This window comes from Gopherus evgoodei, chromosome 14 (genome assembly GCF_007399415.2).
Source record: "Gopherus evgoodei ecotype Sinaloan lineage chromosome 14, rGopEvg1_v1.p, whole genome shotgun sequence".
Taxonomy (NCBI): domain Eukaryota; kingdom Metazoa; phylum Chordata; order Testudines; family Testudinidae; genus Gopherus; species Gopherus evgoodei.
In genome coordinates, this window is record NC_044335.1 from 159,545 (window position 1) to 183,891 (window position 24,347).

General features: G+C 48.2%; 1 protein-coding gene and 1 long non-coding RNA gene across 8 annotated transcripts in view; one reads left to right on the top strand and one right to left on the bottom strand.

The window, feature by feature from the left end:
• Positions 1-24,347, top strand: part of ELMO2 (engulfment and cell motility 2) — a 63,378-nt gene that overhangs the window by 26,571 nt on the left and 12,460 nt on the right. For 4 of the 7 annotated variants that reach the window (XM_030532859.1, XM_030532857.1, XM_030532858.1 and 1 more), the window contains exons 8-15: positions 3,394-3,545; positions 9,984-10,062; positions 10,688-10,723; positions 16,359-16,409; positions 16,717-16,839; positions 17,161-17,295; positions 17,787-17,891; positions 17,982-18,090. In XM_030532859.1, coding sequence (XP_030388719.1) covers positions 3,394-3,545; positions 9,984-10,062; positions 10,688-10,723; positions 16,359-16,409; positions 16,717-16,839; positions 17,161-17,295; positions 17,787-17,891; positions 17,982-18,090 — 790 coding nt within the window. Of the gene's footprint in view, positions 1-3,393; positions 3,546-9,983; positions 10,063-10,687; positions 10,724-16,358; positions 16,410-16,716; positions 16,840-17,160; positions 17,296-17,786; positions 17,892-17,981; positions 18,091-18,110; positions 18,175-24,347 lie in introns of those variants that run through there. The other 3 variants (XM_030532862.1, XM_030532863.1, XM_030532864.1) reach the window with 3 other exon arrangements.
• Positions 2,163-21,565, bottom strand: LOC115634883. The gene is made up of 3 exons (XR_003996467.1): positions 21,555-21,565; positions 4,664-4,670; positions 2,163-2,330 (listed from the first exon to the last, which is right to left on the bottom strand). It is a non-coding gene; the product is annotated as an uncharacterized LOC115634883 (long non-coding RNA).

Consider the following 24,347-nt stretch of genomic DNA (forward strand, 5'->3'; position numbering starts at 1 on the left):
AACCGAGTTATACTTTAGTCTTCACAACTTCCCCTGACAACGAGTTCCACAGGTTGACTGTCCATTGTGTGAAGAAGTACTCCTTTTGTTGGTTTTTAAACCTGCTATCTATTAATTTCTTTGACCCCTGGTTTTTGTGCTATGTGAAGGAGTAAATAACACTTACCTAATCACTATCTCCACACCATTCATGATTTTATAGACCTCTATCATATCCTTCCTCAGTCATCTCTTTTCCAAGATGAACAGTCAGTCTTTTTAATCTCTGCTCATATTGAAGCTGTTCCATACCCCTAATCATTTTTCCTGCCCTTCTCTGTACCTTTTCCAATTGTAATATATCTTTTTTGAGATGGGGCAACCAGAACAGCACTTAGTATTCAAGGTGTGGGCCTACCGTAGATTTATATAGTGGCATTATTATGTTTTCTGTCTTCTTATCTATCCTCCATCCTGTTAGCTCTTTTGACTGCCTCTGCACATTGAGCAGGTATTTTCAGAGAACTATCCACAATGCCTTGAAGATCTCATTCTTGAGTGGTAACAGCTAATTTGACCCCATTGTTTTGTATGTATAGTTGGAATTTCCAATGTACATTACTTTGCATTTATAAACATTGAATTTCATCTTCCATTTTGTTGCCCAGTCACCCAGTTTTGTGAGATCCCTTTGTAACTCTTCACAGTCTGCTTTAAACTTACCTGTATTGAGTAATTTTGTCTTCTGCAAAGTTTGCCACTTCACTTTTTACACCTTTTTCCAGCTCATTTAGGAACATGTTGAACAGCACAGGTTCCAGTACAGATTCATGGGGGACCCTGCTATGTAGCTCTGTCCATTCTGAAAACTGACAATTTATTCCTACCCTTTGTGTTCTGTCTTTTAACCAATTACTGATCTATGATAGGACCTTCCCTCTTATCCCATGACTGCTTACTTTGCTTAAGAGCCTTTGGTGTGGGACCTTGTCAAAGGCTTCTGAAAGTCTAAGTACACTATATCGACTGGGTCATCCTTGTCAACGTTTGTTTGACTCCCTCTAATAAATTGGTGAGGCATGATTTCCCCTTACAAAAGCCATATTGAGTCCTCCCCAACAAATCATGTTCATCTGTATGTCTGATAATTCTGTTCTTTACTATAGTTTCAACCAGTTTGCCTAGTACTGAAGTTAGGTTTACTGGCCTCTAATTGCCAGGATGGAATATGGAGCTTTTTAAAAAAACTGGGATCACATTAGCCATCCTCCAGTCATCTAGTACAAAAGCTGATCTAAGGGATAGATTACATACCACAGTTGTTAGTTCTGCAATTTCTACTCGTGGGAAAATACTGCGCCAAAAAAATTAAAAATTCTATGTCAAAAAAAAAAAATTCTGCACACAATATTTTAAAATTCTGCAAATTTTATTTGTCAAAATAACACTAGATAATCATGCCAGTTTCAATTATTTTGGTAATTTATTTCAAAATACCTGTCAGCAAGTATGTCTGTAACAATACAGACACACAAAAATTCCCCCAGGAGTAGAGAATTAAAGAAACCCCTATGACAACCCAGTTCGTATTTCTTTGCGCCTCCCGCCCGAGCCCAGCCGGGGTGGCCAAACACCTACAACTTGTCCCCCTGAGTCCAGCCATGGGGGGGGGCCCCCAGCCAATAAACCTGAACCCCTTTCCCCCCCAGAACCCAGCTGTGGCCACCCCCAGCCCAGACATGTGCCCCCCCCTTTGATCCCAGCCGTGGGCACCCCCCAACACAGCCCCCCTACCAGTCAGGGATCCAGAGGGAGAAACAGCCTGCTGCTGGGTCCCAGGCTTATGTGGAGTTTCCTGCTGTCTCCTTCCCTCATGTGGAGAACTGCAGCTGCTAGGCAGGAACCCTCTAGCTTCTGTCCCCTGCCTCTTGCCCTCCCTCCTCCCCAGGCTCTTGTGTGTGAGAGCTGGGCTTTGCGGGCTCCAGCAGCCCCTAGTGGTAACCAGCAGTATTGCAGCCCATTTCTGTAGGGGAACGTATCAGAGGGGTAGCCATGTTAGTCTGGATCTGTAAAAGTGGATGCATGAAGTGGGTGTTCACCCATGAAAGTTCATGCTCCGGTACGTTCGTTAGTCTATAAGGTGCCAGAGAACTCTTTGCTGCTTTTGTGGGGGAAAAGAAATTATGGACAAAAAACCAATTTCTGTTAAATTCTGCATTTGCAGTGGCGCAGAATTCCCCTAGGAGTAAATAATTTCGTATTTAAGTTTCATCAGAGCTCTTGGTGAATACCATCTTATCCTGGTGATTTATTATTGTTTAATTTATCAATTTGTTCCAAAACTTCCTGTACTGACACATCAATCTGGGACAGTTCCTCAGATTTGTCACCTAAAAAGCATGTCTCAGGTGTGGGAATCTCCTTCCAAATTCTCTGCAGTGAAGATTGATTCAAAGAATTAATTTAGCTTCTCCACAATGGTCTTGTCTGTCTTGAGTGCTCCTTTAGCACCTGGATCATCCAGTGTCCCATCTGAGGAAGTGGGTATTCACCCACGAAAGCTCATGCTCCAAAACGTCTGTTAGTCTATAAGGTGCCACAGGATTCTTTGCTGCTTTTACAGTGTCCCACTGATTGTTTGGCAGGCTTCCTGCTTCTGAGGTACTTAAAAAAAATTGCAGTTAGTTTTTGGGGCATTTGGCAGTTGGGCCAAAATAGAATCTGAAGGCCACCTAATTATCCTTTTCCACTTGACTTACCAGAATGTGAATTATAGCTGTAGCCAGCCCATTTTAAAAGTCAACATTAATTGTGTTACTGTTCACTATCCTAGCAGAAACAACCAGCTTATATGTGTCTCCCACAATCTCAAACTGCTCCTATGCTTCTCTAGGTGCTTAGATCTCCAGCTTCTACAATGTAGTTATTGGTTCTTGATACAAAATCCTACAGCATGCTGCCAATAAGGATTGTAGAGATGTCAGAATCTCTTATCTCTGTGTGGCAGGTACAACATGAGGCATGAATGAGACAGACTTATGCTAAGGAAGGTTATAGACCATCTTACTCCATAAAAGCAGGAGATGCCCAGGCCACGGCCTCTGAGAGTTGGGGTAGTGTCCTCACAGTTGCAGCAGCTGGACCTTCTGGGATTGTGGTGCATGTCACATGCTCCATACTGAGCGGGTTTCTCCTGCTCTCATGCAGCTTCCAGGAACAGTGTGCCTCTTGCAGGCAGCTGGATGCAAGGTGAGGTGGTGCTGATTTTAAGAGCATGATGTAGTTGCTACACTTCCTTCTGGTGTTCTGAGGCCTGCCTTCTCTGCCAGCCTGCGTCAAAGCACTTTGGTATCTGGTTTGTCACATCACCTCTGTGGTGGGCATCTGCTGAGGTGCTGGTTTCTCTGGTTTTAGATTGCAGGATACGTGAGTCAGCCCCTGGTGGATGTCTCTATTCTTCAGCGATCCCTAGCCATCCTAGAGAGCATGGTGCTGAACAGCCAGACTCTGTATCAGAAGATAGCGGAGGAGATAACTGTGGGGCAGCTCATCTCTCACCTCCAGCTGTGAGTATCCAAGAATCCAGAGTGGAGAGATCTAAAACTAAACTGAGATTTGTAAAACTTTTTTAGATTATTTTATATTAAAATTCATAACAGTGCTGTTTTAAATAGCATGACTGGTAGGGTGTCTTATCTGAATTTTAGAAATCTGCTAAAGGCAAAGAACAAGAAATTGGAAAATTATGGCACTAGTCCTGGAAATACTTGAGGACATGAGTAATTTCCCTCATGTGAATAGTCTCACTGATTTCAGTGGGATTAATCATGTTATTAATATGCATGTGCAGAATAGTTGGCAGGATTGGGGCCTAAAACTGTATTGTTAATCAAAGGTTTTCTTCTATAAATCCAAATGGCACAAAATCTTTGGCGCTGTAAAGCAAAATTACTTCAGTGTTACCAATGAAAAGTTGTTTAGTACTTCAGTACATTAACAAAGTTAAAACTTGTGAACGTTGTATATACAAACTCACAAACATTGATATTAACATGAATATTTCATAATGTAACACATTCAACTTTAATTACAATGCATGATCAAAAATCACAGGCCAGTTACCAAGGAGTCCTAATATTTGCATTCCCTGAGGATGCCCTCTGTGCTTTCAGAATTGCTTGAGGACAATCAACTTAACGTCTGACAAATGCACAGCTACCTTCTTGTTTTGTGATTGGCAGCTGCAAGGTGGTTGTTGCAAAATTGTTTAATCCCATTAAACCTACTCCTGCAGCTGAATCCACGTGCGCTGAGCACCATGAGAGTCAGTGGGGGGTCCATGCATGTGCTGGGGTCTGCCCATGTGCATTGCATGCAGTATTGGGACCACAGCTGCTAATATGTTTTGGCATCTTTCGTCTCAAAACTTTTGAGAATAATTCTAGAATGCGTGTTACTGTGATTTTTCTTGCAAAGATCTGCTTAACTTAACCATACTGACTACATTTGTTGTCACAAAGCTAATCACATGGCATCATATTTTCTTTCACCTCTGACTGTATTATTAGTGATCAGTCAAATATTCAGATACATGTGGATGACTGGAGCTATTGTGCCTGTCACACAAGTAAGCAGCTTCTCCCTCAGGAGTGACTATAGCATACACAATAGATGCATTGTGCACATTACATCTAAAGACATTTCAGCTCCTCTTGGATCACTTCATCCAGAAGATGTCCAGCCACTGCAAACCCTGAGGGAGGAGTATTGCCTAGTTAAAGCCCTTGAGCTTTTATTTGTGGATATTTGACAAATTGGAAGGTGGTGCCTGTTTCCAATAGAGCTGGGTGAATAACTTATTTGCAGTTCTGAAAAATGTAAAAATACCAGGTTTGAGTCCAGTCAAATCCAAAAATTGTGAAAAAAAATTGGCAAATTGAAAAAATCAGTTTCAGGTTGAACTAAAAAAGTCTTTTGAACAAAAATATTTTATTTGGGGTATTTTTAAGGGGATGTGGAGGTGACAGTGCATTCCTTTCTAACTCTTGACTCAGTGTTTGGGGCACATAGCTTGGATGCGGGAGTCCCAGGTTCAGTTCCTTCCTCTACCTGAAATTTGAACATTGCAGGAAAGCACCCTAGCCACTGGGCTCTGGGATATTCTAGTCTGGGTCTCTCTCAGCCTTTCCTGTTGAAGCTATTCCATTGTGTAGCAATAAGAAAATAGTTTTTGGAGCAGGGAATGAATTTTATAGTCTTACATTAATGATGAGGTTTTTTACTTGTTTGTATAATTAGTTTGTGGCATTTGAGGTTTTTTCTCTTAAAAAGCTTCAGCCCTGAAATGAAGCATCTCTGATCTTTGTTGGTATATTTTGTTGTGAGAACATCACAAACTCAAATATGCCCTGACCATGAGTGCCCTGGCTGTCGGAAAACTGCAGATGACTGCATAACCGGATGGTCAGGGCATTAATCTAGGATGCAAGAGACCAAGTTCAAGTCCATACTCCAATAACTGTTTATACATAGTAGAATAGCTTCAATAGGAGAGAGGGAGACCCTCCCACGCACCTCAGACTATCCCCTAGTCCAGTGGCTAGGGTGTTCTCCTGTCATGTGGGAGATCCAAGTTCAAATCTCTTCTCCACATCACACACAATGGGGAATTGAACCTTGGTCACTGTGACATGCCTGGGTATAAGTTAGACCATTGAGGAGCTGTGTGACTCCCTTCCCTGTAACCTGGGGTGCCTTACAATGTCTTGCTGTTATAGTCTCCAACCTAGACTGCTCACAAGCAGCCACCAGCATGCAGGCCACTCCCAGATGTGTCTCTGTAACTGCAGCATGCTCATCACCTGGCTTTCACCAGCCTTGGTTATACTGCAGGGTGACTCTGATATACTCCTGGTCTAGTACTTTGCCCCAGAAATTATGGAATCATAGAATATCAGGGTTGGAAGGGACCTCAGGAGGTCATCTAGTCCAACCCCCGGCTCAAAGCAAGACCAATCCCCAACTAAATCATCCCAGGCTTTGTCAAGCCTGACCTTAAAAACCTCTAAGGAAGGAGAGTCTGCCACCTCCCTAGGTAACCCATTCCAGTGCTTCACCACCCTCCTAGTGAAAAAGTTTTTCCCAACATCCAACCTAAACCTCCCCCACTGCAACTTGAGACCATTACTCCTTGTTCTGTCATCAGCTACCACTGAGAACAGTCTAGATCCATCCTCTTTGGAACCCCCTTTCAGGTAGTTGAAAGCAGCTATCAAATCCCCCCTCATTCTTCTCTTTTGCAGACTAAATAATCCCAGTTCCCTCAGCCTCTCCTCATAAGTCATGTGCTCCAGCCCCCTAATCATTTTTGTTGCCCTGCACTGGACTCGTTCCAATTTTTCCATGTCCTTGTAGTGTGGGGCCCAAAACTGGACACAGTACTCCAGATGAGGCCTCACCAATGCCGAATAGAGGGGAATGATCACATCCTTCAATCTGCTGGCAATGCTCTGTATGTTGTGCACTGTCCAGCGCCCTTGCACACAGTCCAGAAATATTAAGTTTGTTAATCCTTTAAGACAAATTTATTAACTACAAAGAGAGAGATATTAAGTGAGTACAAGCAATGAGGCATAAAAGCAAGAAACGGTTACAAGAAAAATAAGGATGAAACACTTACTGGTGCTTAAGACTATGTCTACACTACAGACCTTATGGCACAGCTGTACCGCTGCTGCTGTGAGGTCTCCCATGTAGCCTCTCTATGCGGCTGGGAGAGAGCTCTCCTGTCAGCGCAATTAAACCACCTCCAACAAGTGCTATGGTGGTGGGAGACGATCTCCTGCTGACCTAGTACTGTGCACACCAGCACTTCTGTTGTAACTTATGTCAGTCAGGGGTGTGGGGTTTTGTTGTTTTTGTTTTTTTCCACATCCCTGACCGACAAAAGTGCTAGTGAAGACATAGCCTAACTTAACAAACAATGTTAAATTTAAAGCCACATTTTTCTCACCACATGTTCTCAGCAGTTTTACTGACCAAACTTCTTAGGTCAGGAGCCCTCCTGCAATCTAATGGCTGCTTCCTTTGTTCCATCGTAGTGAATTGATGGGCATGGGTTGGGGGGATACCTTGGGGTGTCTTTCCCTTCTTTTATAGTTCTGTCCCCCTTTGAGAAGCATTTCCAGCTGGGAGCAAGGTGACAGGCAGTCTGTGTGGAAGGAAACTCATGCGGTTTCTTTGCAAAGATGTAGATTTTTTTTGCCCCTGCCTCCTTTCCTGTCAAAGTATGGCCGCTTAGCAGGTAATGGTCCATCAGCCTTGTTTACACCTGGCTGAGGTATCAGTTTGCCCTTTGTCTCTGAGGAATTGGTTGGTTATTTCCCAGACTTCTCTGGGAAACATACTTGCAGGGCCGGCTTTAGGAAGTGCGGGGCCCAAATTCGAACATTTTCGGCGGGGCCCTGGCAGGGATGACTTAAAAAAAAAAAGTTGGAAAAAAAAGCCTTTCATTTCTTTCATGTATTATTTACTTTCCATAACTATATAAATACTAAAATTATATATTATGTACATTGCATCATATATGCTGTTGATTGGTTATTAATGACTGTGGGTCCCAGCTGCTCCCTGCCCCCCTCATTGAAGCAGGTGTGCAGGGTTACTGCTGTGGGAACTGCAGGGCACAAGTGGACATGGGTCTGGCTGGAGGCAGGGTAAGGGGTGCGGGGCTGGTTGGAGATAGGGGGTGTGTGGGTCGGGCTGGCTTCAGGCAGGGCCACGGGGGGATGCAGCAGGGGTTGGCAGGGCTGGAGACAGAGGAGTGTGAGACTGGCTAGCTTCAGGCAGGGGGGTGCAGCAGGGGTTGGCTGGAGACAGGGCAAGGTGTGCAGGGCTGGTGCGGGCAGCAGTGTGTGTGGGGCTGGCTCGCTTTGGGCAGGGCCACGGGTGTGTGGCAGGGATTGACTGGAGACACGGCAGGGGGTTTGACAGGGGACTGGCTGTGGGCACGGCGTGCAGAGCTGGCTGCAGGCAGGGGGAGCAGGGCTGATGTGGGAAGGGCAGGGGGTGCAGCAGAGGCAGCTGGAGCCCCAGCCCTTTAAATAGCCCCCAAGCTCCCTGCTATCCCAGGGCTTTGGGGCTATTTAAAGGGCCCGGGGCTCCCCAGCTTCTACCCCGCCCTGGACCTTTTAAATAGCCACCGGAGCGCTGGGGAATGCATGGGGGTGGCCAGGCTCTGGCGGCTATTTAAAGGACTGGGGTGGCAGAGGCAGGCAGCTGGAGCCCTGACCCTTTAAATAGCCCCCGGAGCCCCTCACTACTCCAGGGCTCTGGACGCTATTTAAAGGCCCGGAGCTCCAGCCGCGAGAGCAGGACTACGGGGCTTGCCGTGCTCCGGCCGGGGCTCCAGCCAGGAGAGCGGGGCCTCGGGGCTTGCTGCGCTCCGGCCGGGGCTCCAGCCGGGAGAGCGCGGCTTGCCGCCCTCCGGCCAGGGCTCCAGCCGGGAGAGCGGGGCTTGCCGTGCTCCCTCCTGCCCTTCGCTCAAGGGAGCAGGACCACGGAAGACCCCTGAGCAGATCGCAGCCAGGGACCCGGGTAAGTTTAAAAAAAAAAAAGTGTCTAAAGTGCGGGGCCCGATTCCTGGGAATCGGGCGAATCGGCCTAAAGCCGGCCCTGCATACTTGTAGTCAAGATCTCAGCTTTTGTTTATAATTTCACATATTGCACCACTATGTGCATTTTGCCATGATATTGATAAGCAAATTATGAGTTTTTAAATGCCTCAAGAGGCATGCCATGTACAAACATTATTACAATAGTGTGTAGGGTGTGAACCCAGCGGTGTATTCTATCACAGTTGCCCACATCCCAGGTAAGTGCCCAGTCACTGGCTGCTAAAAGTTTTGTAAGGAGGGCATCGCCACTGCATTTTTCAGGAAATAAACTGTTTGCTCTAAATATTTCGCTGAGCTCTAGTTGCAGATATAGCACTGACTATTTGCTTTATTGAGTTCATGTTTGAGTGTTTTATGTTCTCAACAAAATATACTAGCAAAGATCAGAGATGCTTCATTTCAGGGCTGAAGCTTCTTAAGAGAAAAAACCTCTTAAATAAACCTGAAATGCCACAAACTGTTAGGATACTAATTATATAAACAAGTACAAAACATCATTATTAATAATGTAAGACTATAAAATGAGGAGAAAGTAAAGAACTAATAACGTAAATAAAATATCTCATTTTTAATTTTTTAATTACATTTTTAAAAATCTAAAACTTTTTAATCATGATTTTTATTCACTTCCCACCAGGGAGCCAGCTGCTGCTCCTGTCTCGTTTTGCTTCATGTCTTCACTCTTTTTATTTTTGTGTGTTCAACTCTGTGCCACACATGGGACTGGCTACCATGCCCCCTCCAGCTCCTCCCCCGACCTGAGTGACCCATCACAACCTCTCCCCTTGTTCAGCCTTTGCCATGGAGCCTCCTTGTCCTCCTCATGAAAAGTCTAGGCTAATGAGTCAGGGCCTGTAATTTTACAACCCCCAGCTCCCATAGCCCAGAGGTTGAGGCTCTGGCACCTGAGTAACATGAGCTGCATTGTTCAGAATGTGGATACTGCTTCTGGCAGTTGCTGCAGTTTGAGTTTCTTCAGAGACTGAGGCCAAAGGTTGTTGGGCTTGAGAATGGTTTGTAAACTCTTGATACAGTGTCCCTGTCATGTGAGCCAGAAGAAATAGTGTAGACCAAAGCATGTCATAGTGGGAGCATGTCATAGTGTATTTTCCTCTGACTAGAGCAGTTTCTATCTGTCAGTTTAGTGGCGCTCTGAGCAAAGCTAGATGATGTGGTGGTAAAAATAGTTGGGTACTGTCCTGAGGAGCTGCACCAGCGCAGATCCTGCCTCCAGATATCCTGGAATAGATGGGGTGAAGTGACAGCCTGTTCTGCAAACACTAGCTGCTTCTTTCATCTCCAGTTCTCCGTGTGTCTCTGTCCCTGCAGCTCAAACCAGGAGATTCAGACGTATGCCATTGCCCTGATCAATGCCCTCTTCCTGAAGGCGCCTGAGGACAAGAGACAGGTCTGTGACCTCCTTTCTGTAGCCAAAGCCCCAGGCCTGATTAATGGCTGACTGCTTGTTTGGCACCTGCAACATCTGAGAAGTCTCTCTGTCTAAGCAGAAGGGGGCCCAGACTCAGCCAAGCTCTTTCTATTGCTGTGGGACTCTCTTGCAGTGGTTCAGCCTGGGGGGAATGCGGCGATTCCAATAGAGAGATTGACTGGAGCAGAAAGCTGCTGGTGTGGGGCATGTCCAACAGGAAAATGGGGTGTTGCTGGAGGGAGAAGCATAGAGCAGTTGTGTGTAGAGCATGGACACCCTTTGGAGAAACTGAGTCCTGTGGAAATGCCACGTGGGAGTGCAGCACGGGGTGGGGAAGTTAGGAGCCCCATGGGACTGTCCAGCATATGCACACAATCTGAGTCCCATGGGCGTGTCCCCATGACATGCATAAGAAAAGTAAGATCTCTGCTCTGCTTGAGGCGCCCCAAGATCTTAGTTAGATGTGGGGTGTGCATACGTCTGTGTTGTGAAGCTTTGCTCTGTTAGCTCTTCCTCCTCCAGTGCCCTGTTTGTGCCCGTGCTTTGGGCTCTGAGCTAACTCCTTTATCTGCTTTTCTTTGTGCCTTTTGCTTTCTGCCAGCAGGACAAGCTCCTTAACCCGCTAGACCTGCCTGTCACTGTAAGTAACTCCAGCCCTGGGGGAGGGTCAGATGCCTGCTGAGCTGTAGGCATCCTAGGTAGTTAGCCTCCAGCTGTCTGTCCTAGTGCCAGAGGTGCTGCATGGGGATTGGAGGTGAGGGGTGGTCCGGGGGATGGTGCTGGAGGAACCATAGGGAGGGTCTGCTTGACTTTAGTTGGCATAGAGGATATTTATAACGATGGTCCATAAAGGGGTTGTTTGCACTGGGGAAACTTTTAAAACCCGTTCAGCTAAATCAATTTTAAAACCAGAACCAGTTTAGTAAAAACAGTCCAAGCCACTTTCAACTGCCTAAAACTGAGTCTGTGCTACAGCTCTGATTGATTTTAAAATAGGCTAGAGTTGTGGCTACACTTGCAGATGTAGAGCGCTGTGAGTTAAACCTGCCTTCGGAGAGCGCAGCAGGGAAAGCGCTGCAGTCTGTGCACATTGACAGCTGCTTGCGCCCTGGCGTGGCCACATTTGGGGCACTTGCAGAAGCACTGGGAGCGGTGCATTATGGGCAGCTATCCCAGCATGCAAGTGACTGCAACGTGCTTTTCAAATGGTAGAGGGAGGAGGGAGCGTGACAGGGAGTGTGTTGTGTTATGTGGGGGGAGAGAGAGTGGGTTTTGGGGGGGCTGAGAGCATGTCAGCATGCTGGCTTGTAAGTTCAGACAGCTGCAGACCTCCCGCTCTCCCCCACCTCTCTCTCTCACACACAGCATTCCACACTAATGGCTTGCATGCCAGCTGTCAGAAATGGAGCTTTGAAAGGGCATTTCCGCATTCCTACAGGAGTTCAAAACAGTGACAAGAGTGGCCACTTGACTTAAGGGGATTATGGGCCTAAACTGCAGCAAGGGAGATTTAGGTTGGACATTAGGAAAAAGTTCCTAACTGTCAGGGTAGTTAAACACTGGAATAGATTGCCTAGGGAAGTCGTGGAATCTCCATCGCTGGAGATATTTAAGAGTAGGTTAGATAAATGTCTATCAGGGATGGTCTAGACAGTATTTGGTCCTGCCATGAGGGCAGGGAACTGGACTCGATGACCTCTTGAGGTCCCTTCCAGTCCTAGAGTCTATGAGTCTATGGGACATTTCCAGATGCCGGTCAGAGCGCAATAATGCAACACCTTGTTCACACTGACGCCTGTGTGTTGTAGTCAAGGCGCAGCAAACATTATTCCTCTCGCTGAGGTGGAGAACCAGCAGCGCTGTAGCCGCAGAATCAGAGTGCTCTACATGCCTTGCCAGTGTGGACGGGGAGTGAGCTAGGGCACCCGGGGCTGCTTTATTGCGCTGTAACTCACACGTGTAGCCAAGCCCTAGAAAACTTGCTATGTAGACAAAACCTTATGATAGCAGAGGTGAAGGGGAACATTCACAGTACTCAATGCTGATGCTCTCAGGTTGTAGTGTATGTCATGCCTGATCTGGGGCCATCCCTTGAGCAGTTGTGCCCTAAGAATACACTTCAACCTCCAGCTGTCTGCCTCAGGATTGTTGCTTGTGTCCCGCTGCCCATGCAGTCACGGGCGGTGAGTTCCATACCCACGTGGTGCCCAGGCACCAGCAATATTCAGAGCCCAGGGACCCAGCTCCACCAATGTTTGGGGATAGATCTCCCTCTGGCCCCCTCTGCTGCCCCCGCACTGCCCCTGAGTGTCCCCCACCCCCCACCCCTTGCTGGCCCCATGCATGTCCCGGGGCTCTGGAGGGAGCAGAGCATCCCTGCCTCTTCTGTGCAGCTTGCCTCCCTGCAGCAACTGCTGCCGCAGGGTCCTAGTGCACCCCATATCGACTGTAGGGCAGACTGACTCTGAGGGTACGTCCAGACTACCCGCCGTATCGGCGGGTTAAAATCGATTGCTTGGGGATTGATATATCGCGTCTAATCTAGACGCGATATATCGATCCCCGAGCGCGCTTATATTGATTCCGGAACTCCATCAACCCGAAGGGAGTTCCGGAATTGACACAGAGAGCCGCGGACATCGATCCCGCGCCGTCTGGACGGGTGAGTAATCCGATCTTAGATATTCGACTTCAGCTATGTTATTCACGTTGCTGAAGTTGCGTATCTAAGATCGATTCCCCCCCTAGTCTGGACGAGCCCTGAGACGATCCTTTCCTTTTCCGGTGGAGCCCTCCAGCAGCACAGCCCCCCGTCCCGTTCCCCCTCCCCCTGCCCACGGTCACTGCTCCTGCTCCATGCTGGGCAAGAAGGCAGCCCCATCCCTGACCCCCAGTGAGGCTACAGTCAGGGGCAACAGCAGGGGAGGAGGCACACGCAGAACCCCCTGGTACCCACCACGGGGGAGGTGAGGGAGATTCTTGGACCTGAGAGGGGCCCTACGAGCACATGCAGTGACAGTGTGCTGCTGGGGGGGGTGCGAAAGGGGGGTTCCTCCCCCAGAGCTCGCTGCTGCCGGCAGGGAAAGGGCTGGGGGGGGTGTCCTTTCTGGCCCCTGTCCCAGAGCAGCTGGCTTCCACCCCAAACTCATCCCCAGCCCTGCCCCACCCCAGAGCCCATACCCCCAGCCAGAGCTTTCATCCCCTCACACACCCTAACCCTCTGCCCCAGCCCTAAGCCTCTCCAACACCCCAAGCCCCCCATCCCCAGCCAGAGCCTTCACCCCCCCACACTCCTACTCTTGCCTTGAGCCCCTCCCACACCCTAAACCCCTCATCCCCAACCCGAGCCCACATCCCCCTGAACCCTAACCATCTGCCCCAACCCTGAGCCCCCTCCTGCATCATGAACCCCTCATCCCCAGCCACAGCCCTCACCCCACACCCCAACCTTCTGCCATAGCCCCTTCCCATGCCCCAAACCTCTCATTCGTAGCCCCAGACAGAGCCCTCATCCCCTACAACCCTACCCTTGCTCTGAGCCGCTCCCAAACCCCTCATCCCCAGCCAGATCCCTCATCCCCCCACACCGTCTGCCCCAACCCTGAGCCCCCTCCTGCATCATGAACCCCACTGCCCTCACCCCCCACCCCCTGCCATAGCCCTGAGCCCCCTCTCACACCCCAAACCTCTCTTCCCCAGCCCCACCCCTACACCCCCTCCCTCCCCAAACTCCCTCCCAGATCCTGCACCCTGCACCCCAGACATCCTTCCCCACCCAAACTCCCTCCCAGAGCCTTGGGCAGGTTGGGGGCTGAGTTTTGGGGGGGCACAGTTTGGGCAGGACGGGTTCCAGGCACCACCAAAATTTCTACAAACCGGCCTCCCATGCATGCAGTTTAGAGTATGATTTAGTGACTTCCATTTGGTAGGTTCTCAAAGCGTTTTGCAGACATTTGTAGCAGCAGAGAGCACTTTATTCTTGCTAAAAATGCAGCCACCTCTGAGGTGGCTCTGTTGATGCTTTTAACAGCACTTAGCAAACATGATGTAATATTCTAAGACAGACAATGGGTGGGCTTACCATCTCAAATGGAAAGTTCACAGGTAATTCAGGGAGGAAGAACGTAATTGTGACTAGAAGTTTGGCCAAGATACCAAGGCTAATACCCAACTCATAACATTTCCAAGGGATCTTATGTTCTTATCTTTAACGACCACTTAAATTTTCCTTGCATCTTTTGTATACCACCTTATATGTTGGGGTCCTGGTCCACAACTAGGGCTCTCAGCACTACAGTAATAATCCAAAAGAGCACCTCCAACCCCACAGAGCCCCAGTACCATCTTGGGGCACTAGGGACAACACTGACTTGGAGAGGAAAGCGCCCCCTGCAGAGTCACCCTCACCATTCCCTGCAGCACAGTGTCCCCAGGACTATGCTGGAGCATTAGGGACAATATCAGTCACTTGACAGTGGTTAGGCAGTGTGTGTGTGCTCACATTTCTACTTGCTATGCTAATCAGGATTGTTTCACTGTCTCCTTTCTTTCCAACCATTTACCTGCTTTATCCATCTGTTGTCTCATCAGATGTACAACCTGTAAGGTCTCTGGGGCAGGGAGTCCCTTTATTTTGTGTTTGTAGGGCACAAATCTCTAAGGACATTATAATAGAAATTATAAATAATAAGAAACCGTGCTAATTCAAGGGACAGTGTATCCTCTTTTGAACCACTTCCTGCAGCAGCTGGATGTTCAGACGTCTCCTATCCAATTACTGACTCATTTTGACTATAGTTAGTGTGTGAGTCCTGCTGAGCTCACAGCTCTAGGTGGTTTGGCTATCAGCCAGAGTGTCACTCTGCTCTTCCTAGTGGTTTCTGTCTCCAGCAATATAGAGCCAAAAGAGTAAAAACTAAGACCCTAGGAGCAGGCTGAAATGTACATTTTGCCATACTTCCTGTGTGGCCTGGAACTAGCAGGATTGGCTTGGGGAATTGGGACAGTGCAAGGGAGATCAGGAGGGGTAGGTTGCACTGGTGTAATTTATTTAAGTATGATTTCATATTCAAATCCAATTCTGGGCTTGCCCAGCCTATGTTCACCAGTGTTCACAATGTGCAGGGGTTCTGAAATGGACTGTTCCGCTGAATCCATTCCAGATGGCAAGTGGCCTGATAGGTACGCCTCCTATTATCATAGGCCCATCCAAAGACCTTGCCCCAATAGCAAATTTCTGAAAAGCTCCTACCATTATATTAGCTCTGGCACAGCTCCACCTGCTACTGTAAACAGGTTGCTGGTATTTTAACCAGTATGTCATCTAGACCTGTGGAGAGATGGCAGGTTAGTTGATATATGCATGATGTCTGGTCAGCTGGCCATGTTGGTCCCAGACACACAGGTTTGCAGTAGACTCACGTGTCTGTCTGTTGGGATGAGGCACCTCCTCAGCATGTGTGATATTTAAACATGTCTCACTTCTTCTTTGCTAAATTTGAAAGAGCACTGTTAGAGAGCCTTTGCTCCTCAGACTGAGGTACAGGCCGAGGGAGTCACTAGGAAACAAAGCCACTGGAGCAAAAATAGCAACTGAAAACTTCACGCATGAAACTTATTTCCTTTCTATTTGTGTAACTCAAAATCAGCTCATTGTTTTGTCCTCAAACTGCCACTTAAAAATCACCTTTGAGGCTGAGACAAGGGAAATGTGAGCTCCAGAGGAAGAGTTCTGAGAAAGTGATAAGCTGTTGAAACGGGGAAATCTTGTGTCAGCTCGGAACATGCTGGCTGGGCTGTTTACCTGATTGCAGTAAGACTTCTGCAGACAAATACATTCCTGCACTGGTCAGAGTACACGTCCCCAGTTCACGGGTAGCTGGGACAGTCTTGGTCAGCAACGCAGGCTAGGGCAGCCCAAGTAACACTCCATGCAGCTGTAACTCCAACAGGCTTGGCCAGCAGGAGACATCTAGGGCCAAGCTTCCTCCTGCCTCCGGACCTCCACACATCCTCTTGCACTGGTGGTATGCCAGTCCAAAGGAGCCGTAGAGCGATAATGAATTGGGCCCTTAGATCTCAGGTTGACCAGCGCTCTAAAGAGACACGGGTGGGGTGGAGGAATTGTCCCATGGTGATTGTCTGTAATGAGTTATCTGTCCTACATGGTATGGGCTGTCACTGATCTGTCGCTCACCTTTTCTCTCCTTTCTGCAAGAGGTGGGTTCTGTTTTTGTTTTTCTCTCATATTCCTTTTATCTCTGAATCCCCAACAGGAAATGGCTAATGCGTTTGCCCAGAAGCACCTGAGGTCTATAATCCTGAATGTGAGTATGTGACAAATGACAGAGAGCTTCTCAGTCATTACTAATTGGAAACCTTGCTTATGCTGAGTTTAAATCTTGCTGCCTAAGGGCACCTCCAGGAATATGAGTCTGTTCAGAGTGGAATTGCAACCACTCTTCCAAGAGAGAGAAGAGAGTTTGCAGCATTTCCTCCTCGCATTAGGGCAGGTCCTGTCAGGTACTGGATCTTCACAAACACGGGCATGGGCAGCCTGACTTGTGCCTAGAACAAGCAGCACTCAGTAGTTTTTCTTACTGTTCACTCTTGTCCCCACCCTTGATATTGCAGCATGTGATCAGAGGAAACCGCCCAATCAAAACAGAAATGGCGCATCAGCTGTACGTGCTGCAGGTCCTGACCTTTAACCTCCTGGAAGAGCGGATGATGACCAAGATGGATCCCAATGATCAGGTCATTGTTAGGGCTGCAGTGAGTACACTGTAGGAGAACTCCCAGGGTCAGCAGGCTGGGTACAATTATAAGGGACAGGAGGTGCTGAAAGAGGGGAATTGATTCATGACTGGCTTCCTTAGCTCCACCTCAGCTGCAGGGAATGTTAAAAGTTGGAGTTCCCAATGGGTGTCACTGTAAAAAGTGCCAGTTTGATTCCTGGCACTTGGTCCATGCCCATAACATGAACTCTGGAGAGAGACAGGACTGTATGGTGTTGTGTAGAAATATTGCCTGTGTGATTACTGATGCACTGCAATCTCCTTGCCTTCTGTCCCTCAGGCACAAAGAGACATCATATTTGAGCTGAGAAGAATCGCTTTTGATGCAGAGTCCGATGGCAACACCGTACCTGGGGGCGGGACAGAGAAACGCAAAGCCATGTACACAAAGGACTACAAGATGCTGGGATTCACTGTATGTATCCGGAGGGATTGCTGATGCCACAGTTTGCTAGAGGCAGCTTAAGAGTTCTCTGTCGGGGAGGGGAGAACAGAAGGAGGCCACGAAGTGAAAAGATCACACCCCATTTCTGTATCGGAGCCTAAGACATCTCCTGAGAGAGGAACTTTGCAGAGACAGGGCTCCCTGTTCGTATCCTTGTGAACTCACTGCTCAGTTAAAACCAGTGATTAGGCTCAGGTCTCTTGGCATGATGCGCAAGGATCTTCTCAGAGGGCACAGATACTTGTGTGCGAGTCACGTTTATCTCCACAGGAGCAACAAAAAACATTTCCAGAGACAATTTAGATAGGTGGCCATTCAAGTGTTCCCTGGGTGGATTGCTCATTTCCGGGGAAGTGTTCTGAGAGGGTTAGGGACCCCCCTGCATGGGCAGATTCAGGGAGGCTTCTTTCAGGATTCCCTGGGACTAATGTGTTTGGGTTTTTCCTACACTCTTCTCACAGAATCACATCAATCCAGCCATGGACTTTACCCAGACTCCCCCAGGGATGCTGGCTTTGGACAACATGCTCTACTTGGCCAAATTCCATCAGGACACCTACATAAGGGTATGGAGAGAAGGGTACCTCCTGCAAACATCATCACCCTGGTTTGTGCTGTGTCATGCATGTGCTCTCTCGCTCTCGCTCTCTCTCTAGATTGTCCTGGAAAACAGCAGTCGGGAGGACAAGCATGAGTGCCCGTTCGGGCGCAGCGCCATTGAGCTCACCAAGATGCTGTGTGAAATCCTGCAGGTTGGGGAGCTCCGTAAGTGCCTCCATCCCAGTCCCTGGAACCTTTCTCCAGATGTTCTGTGTACTGGGAAGGTGCTCCCCTGAAATCACCCACAGGGTATGCATTCTGTGCCCAAGGGCAGAGAGCCTGGAGCCTGCTTTCTTGTGATCCATGCGTGCTGCGACCAGGGTCTGTGCTCTCTTTGGTGAGTTAGGCTGCTCGGGCTGGAGTAGGGTTGTACAGGATCAGAGGACAAAGTGGTAAAATTGCCTGCACAAGAGCTCACCCAGCTGGTAGCACCAGTGCTGAAGAGCAGGTAAGAAATGTCCTTATATAGGCAAGGCCGTGGATGCTTGGGGCCTCCTGAGTGACGTGTGAGAGTCCAGGAGGGAAGCTCTCCTCTAGGACTACAAGGATGACAGTGCTCAGCTCTTCTTTAGGTATGTGTCATTATGGATCCCACTACAGGTGTGCATGTACGTCATGCATGCAGTTCAATCTTTTTCTGAATAGTAATGTCTGTTAGGCCCTGTGTGTGCCGTGTGCAAGGGCATAAAAGGAAAAGAGACCACAGCCCTATCTGAGTTCCCTCTTGCCATCCATGGCAGAGACACTGACCTTAATGAGTGTCTGACTCATTACTCTTTCTTGAGCTTCAAACTCACTTCAGATTACTTTTATTCTGTGAAGGAATTCCTCTTCACTTTCTCGTTATTAACTTTGACTTGGACATTGAAAAAAGGGGAAAGTATAGGGGGAAACCTGCCTTAAAGCTCCCTTGCACACAACCTGCACAGCACAGTGAGGCACTTCACCCATGCTATAGGTTAAAACCCTGTCCATTGTGCGACGGTCTCATGTCCTTAACTGATCAGCACAACAGATTCCATTTCTGCCTTGGGGAAGGGCACATCTGCAACAAGTGCTCATTCTGCTGTTCCTCCTCATCCAATATGTGAACATGAAGAGTTACATCTCTTTGATCGATCCATGAATGATGCAGCCAATCCTGGAGATGACAGCTCCACCAAGCTGGAGTTGTGGAGGCTATCCCCAGAAACTGCTCCACTAACCACATACCCCTGGTTTCCATCACGGTAGGAAGAAGTCATCAAAAACTGTGCCAAGTCCTCTGGTATCAGCCCCAAGATCTCCAAGACCAGGCATAGCACTGGCATAGATGGCCTTACTGCTCAATGCTTTAGCACCAACTCCAGGACAGAGACACCCTGTACCAACAGACTGGCATGGATTCCAAGTGCAGCTTGTAGCATCCAGCAGTTTTATCCCGAAAAGAGGATTTGAAACATTCTTCCAAAGACAAATCTAACCCCTCCATGACATTGAGGGCTGGGAGCAAGGTACAGACTATGAAGACAGCACAGGAGACAGCTGTACTTTTACAAATTTTGACACTGAGACTCACACCAGTACTGAAATCCATGCCAATCAACAAACCTTTCTGGTACCAAGATGCACCTTAAAGGAACTGCCATCACCTCTGCACTTGGGACAGACACCAGCACTGGAGGCCCCAGCACCAGACATACCCCCAGTGGTACTGCTGTTCACAGAGCGGATTATACCCATCTGTAGCATGTTCTGGATCTCCCGTTCTATAGCAGCTTGGGCATGAGGAGACACCCGGTAGGGTGGGGTTCTGATTGGGTGAGCATTACCTGTATCAATGGAGAGGTATGCCCGTTCAGTCCGTCCTGGGGTGGCTGAGAACAATGGGGCGAAGCTAGTGCACAGCTCCTTGATTTGTTGCCACTGCAGACGTTCCAGGGTGGTTGAGAGGTTCACCTCTTCCACGCCACCGTCTTTTTTCCCGTCGTAGTAGACATCGTCAGGCCACTCAGCCTCATCTCCCTGGACTGTAAACTGACAAACCTGTAAGTCTCTGGAATAGAAAGGCTTGAGAGAATTAACATGGTACACTTTAGGCTTTAGTGAGGAATTGGGAAATGCTATGAGGTAGTTTACAGTTCCCAGGCGCTCTTGGACCGTGAATGGCCCTTCCCATGATGCTTCCATCTTATGGGCCTGTTGCGCCTTCAAGACCATAACCTGGTCTCCTACCTTGAAGGAACGTTCTCTGGCATGTCTGTCATACCAGGCCTTTTGCTCTTCTTGAGCATCCTTTAGGTTCTCTCTAGCAAGGGCTAAAGAGTGTCGGAGGGTGCTTTGTAGGTTGCTTACAAAGTCCAGAATGTTAGTTCCTGGAGAAGGCGTAAACCCCTCCCATTGCTGCTTCACCAACTGTAATGGCCCCTTAACCTCGTGACCATACACAAGTTCAAACGGTGAAAACCCTAAACTGGGATGTGGTACAGCCCTGTAGGCAAACAGCAACTGCTGCAACACTAGGTCCCAATAATTGGAGAATTCGTTGATGAATTTTCGTATCATGGCCCCCAAAGTTCCATTGAACCTTTCCACCAGGCCATTGGTTTGATGGTGGTACGGGGTGGCAACCAAGTGATTCACCCCATGAGTTTCTCACAGGTTTTCCATGGTCCCTGCCAGGAAATTAGACCCTGAATCTGTAAGGATGTCGGAGGGCCAACCTACCCTGGCAAAGATGTCTGTTAGGGCCAGATGTCTGTTAGGGCCAGGCACACATTGTTAGCCCTGGTGTTGCCTAGAGTGACTGCTTCTGGCCATCGGGTAGCAAAGTCCACTAAAGTCAGTACGTACTGCTTTCCTCTGGGTGTCTTTTTTGGGAAAGGACCCAGAATATCCACAGCTACTCGCTGAAATGGGACCTCAATTATGGCGAGTGGCTGGAGAGGGGCCTTGACCTGGTCTTGAGGCTTTCCCACTCTTTGGCACACCTCACAAGACCGGACATACTTGGCAACGTCCTTGCCCATCCCCTCCCAGTGGAAGGACTTCCCCAACCTGTCTTTGGTTCTGTTCACCCCAGCATGGCCACTGGGATGATCATGGGCTAAGCTTAAGAGCTTCCCCCGGTACTTAGTTGGAACCACCAACTGTTTTTGCGGCTGCCATTCTTCCCGATGTCCACCAGAAAGAATTTCCTTGTATAAAAGTCCTTGGTCTATAACAAACCGGGATCGATTAGAAGAGCTGAGAGGCGGTGGGGTGCTCCGTGCCGCCGCCCAAGCTTTCTGAAGGCTGTCATCTGCTTCCTGCTCAGTCTGGAACTGTTCCCTTGAGGCTGGGGTCACCAGTTTTTCCTCAGACTGTGGACTTGGGCTTGGTCCCTCTGGAAGCGATGTAGGTGATGGGGTTGTTTCCGTTGCTGGTGTACCGCTCTCCGCTGGTGCACCTGAGGTTATTTCAGGCTCTGGCTGAGCCTTTTGGGTATGGCTGTCTGTTGCTTCTGCCAGTTTTGGCTCGCTGGCGCCCTCTGGCGTTGAGTTTGAAGATGGGGTTGCAATTGCTGGTGCTGGTTGCTGTTCCAGTTCCGGGCCTGGGACTGGAGGTGCTGTGGCTGTTTCAGTGGTTGGCATGGAATCTGGATCCACTACCTCTGTCTGGGTCTCTGTTAACACAGACGGGGCCTCTGTGGACGGCTCAGGAACAGGAATAGGTCTGGAAGCTTGCCTGGTTTGGCTACGTGTAACCATTCCCACTCGCTTGGCCCGCTTCACCTGGTTGGCCAAGTCTTCTCCCAGTAGCATGGGGATAGGATAATTGTCATAGACTGCAAAAGTCCACATTCCTGACCAGCCTTTGTACTGGACAGGCAGTTGAGCTGTAGGCAAGTCTACAGCTTGTGACTTGAAGGGGTAAATTGTAACTGTGGCCTTTGGATTGATGAATTTGGGGTCAACGAAGGATTGGTGGATAGCTGACACTTGTGCCCCTGTGTCTCTCCATGCAGTAACCTTCTTTCCACCCACTCTCAAATTTTCCCTTCGCTCCAAGGGTATTTGAGAGGCATCCGGGCCTGGGGATCTTTGGTGTGATGGTGGTGTAATGAATTGCACTCACATGGTGTTCTTTGGACAGTTGGCCTTGATATGTCCCAGTTCATTACACTTAAAGCATCTTCCATCTGATGGGTCACTGGGCCGAGGTGAGTTACTGGAGACTGGTGAGGTGGAAGAGTAGGGTGTCTGTGGCTTTACTTGGGTGGTATGTGGGGTCCTTGGTTGTCCTCGGTTGTAGGGTTTATGGTCGGTGTGCCCCCTGGGGTATTCGTTCCCCTTGACAGTAGCTTTCTTGCTTTCTGCCACTTCCATCCATTTGGATCCAATCTCCCCCGCCTCAGCGAGATCTTTGGGTTTTCCATCTTGTATGTACCATGTGATGTCTTCAGGAACACCATCCAAGAACTGCTCCATTTGTATGAGGAGGTGCAGTTCTTCCAAGGTTTGAACGTTGTGTCCTGTTATCCAGGCCTCATAGCTTTTTGCAACGTAGTAGGCGTGTTTGGGAAATGACACATCTGGTTTCCACTTTTGGGTTCTGAAGCGCCGACGGGCATGATCGGGGGTTATCCCCATTCTGTATCTGGCCTTGGTTTGAAAAAGTTTATAGTCATTCATTTGCTGCTTAGGCATTTCAGCTGCCACCTCTGCTAAAGGTCCACTGAGCTGTGACCTCAATTCTACCATGTACTGGTCTTCGGGGATGCTGTACCCAAGACAGGCTCTTTCAAAATTTTCCAAGAAGGCCTCGGTGTCATCACCTGCCTTGTAGGTGGGAAATTTCCTGTGCTGTGGAGCAATAATTGGCGCCGGGTTGTTAGGGTTGGCTGGCACATGCAGCCCAGCTTTTGCCAAGTCCAGTTCATGTTTTCTCTGTTTTTCCTTCTCTTCATTCTCTTTTTGGTGTTTTTCCATGTCTCGGCGGTGGGCCGCCTCTTCTTCTTCTTGCTTCCTTCTGTGGGCCACCTCTTTGGCTGCCTGTTCTCTTTGGTAGGCTGCCTCTCTTTCTCTCTCTCTTATTTCCATCTCTGTTTGTTTTATTTCCAGTTGTCGCCTGTGTTCAGCTTCTCTGACTTGTTCTTCGGCTTCAATTTTTGCCTTAGAAGTCATGGTTCCTGTTTTCTTGTGTTGGGGTGCCCTCCGGTGTTTATCTTCTGAACTGCAGGCTCTGTTGCCTCCTGGGGTCTGCCTAGCAACAATGTTTGTTTGTTTGTTTCCTTTCTCCCTCTAGCGTAAACTAGAAAAACCACTTTATTTGCATGATATAGTGCTGGTACTTGCCTCCTAATGGGAGGGCTATTGCATGACAAAAGACCTGTAACAGCTCCTTAATGGCTTCTTGCTTAATATGCAAGCCACAAACTGCCAGAGAGAGCAGAAAAAAAAATTCTCTCTGGTTCCCTTTTAAAACCAAACTGTTTCTCTCTGCTAAAAAGCCCCTAGCAGAGAAAAGAAAAATAAAATATTTCTACTGGCTTCTGGATTCTGTCTATCCCGTAACCGCTGCACACCATGTCATACTCTAGTCCCAGATTTGGACCTTAGCGTCCAAAATATGGGGGTTAGCATGAAAACCTCCAAGCTTAGTTACCAGCTTGGACCTGGTACTTGCTGCCACCACCCAAAAAATTAGAGTGTTTTGGGGCACTCTGGTCCCCCTGAAAAACCTTCCCTGGGGACCCCAAGACCCAAATCCCTTGAGTCTCACAACAAAGGGAAATAATCCTTTTTCCCTTCCCCCCTCCAGGTGCTCCTGGAGAGATACACAGACACAAGCTCTGTGAATCCAAACAGAGTGACTCCCCCTCTCCGTTTCCAGTCCTGAAACAAAAGCACTTTCCTCTTCACCCAGAGGGAATGCAAAATCAGGCTAGCAAATCCAACACACACAGATCTCCCCCTGATTTCTTCCTCCCACCAATTCCCTGGTGAGTACAGACTCAATTTCCCTGAAATTTCCCAGAAAAGAAAACTCCAACAGGTCTCAAAAAGAAAGCTTTATATAAAAAGAAAGAAAAAATATATACAAATGGTCTCTCTGTATTAAGGTGACAAAATACAGGGTCGATTGCTTAAAAGAATATGAATAAACAGCCTTATTCAAAAAGAATACAAATCAAAGCACTCCAGCACTTATATTCATGCAAATACCAAAGAAAAGAAACCATATAACTTACTATCTGATCTCTTTGTCCTTACACTTAGAAACAGAAGATTAGACAGCAGAAACTTCTTTTCCAAAGCTCAGAGAAAGCAGGCAGACAGACAAAAGACTCAGACACAAAATTCCCTCCACCCAAAGTTGAAAAAATCCGGTTTCCTGATTGGTCCTCTGGTCAGGTGCTTCAGGTGAAAGAGACATTAACCCTTAGCTATCTGTTTGACACC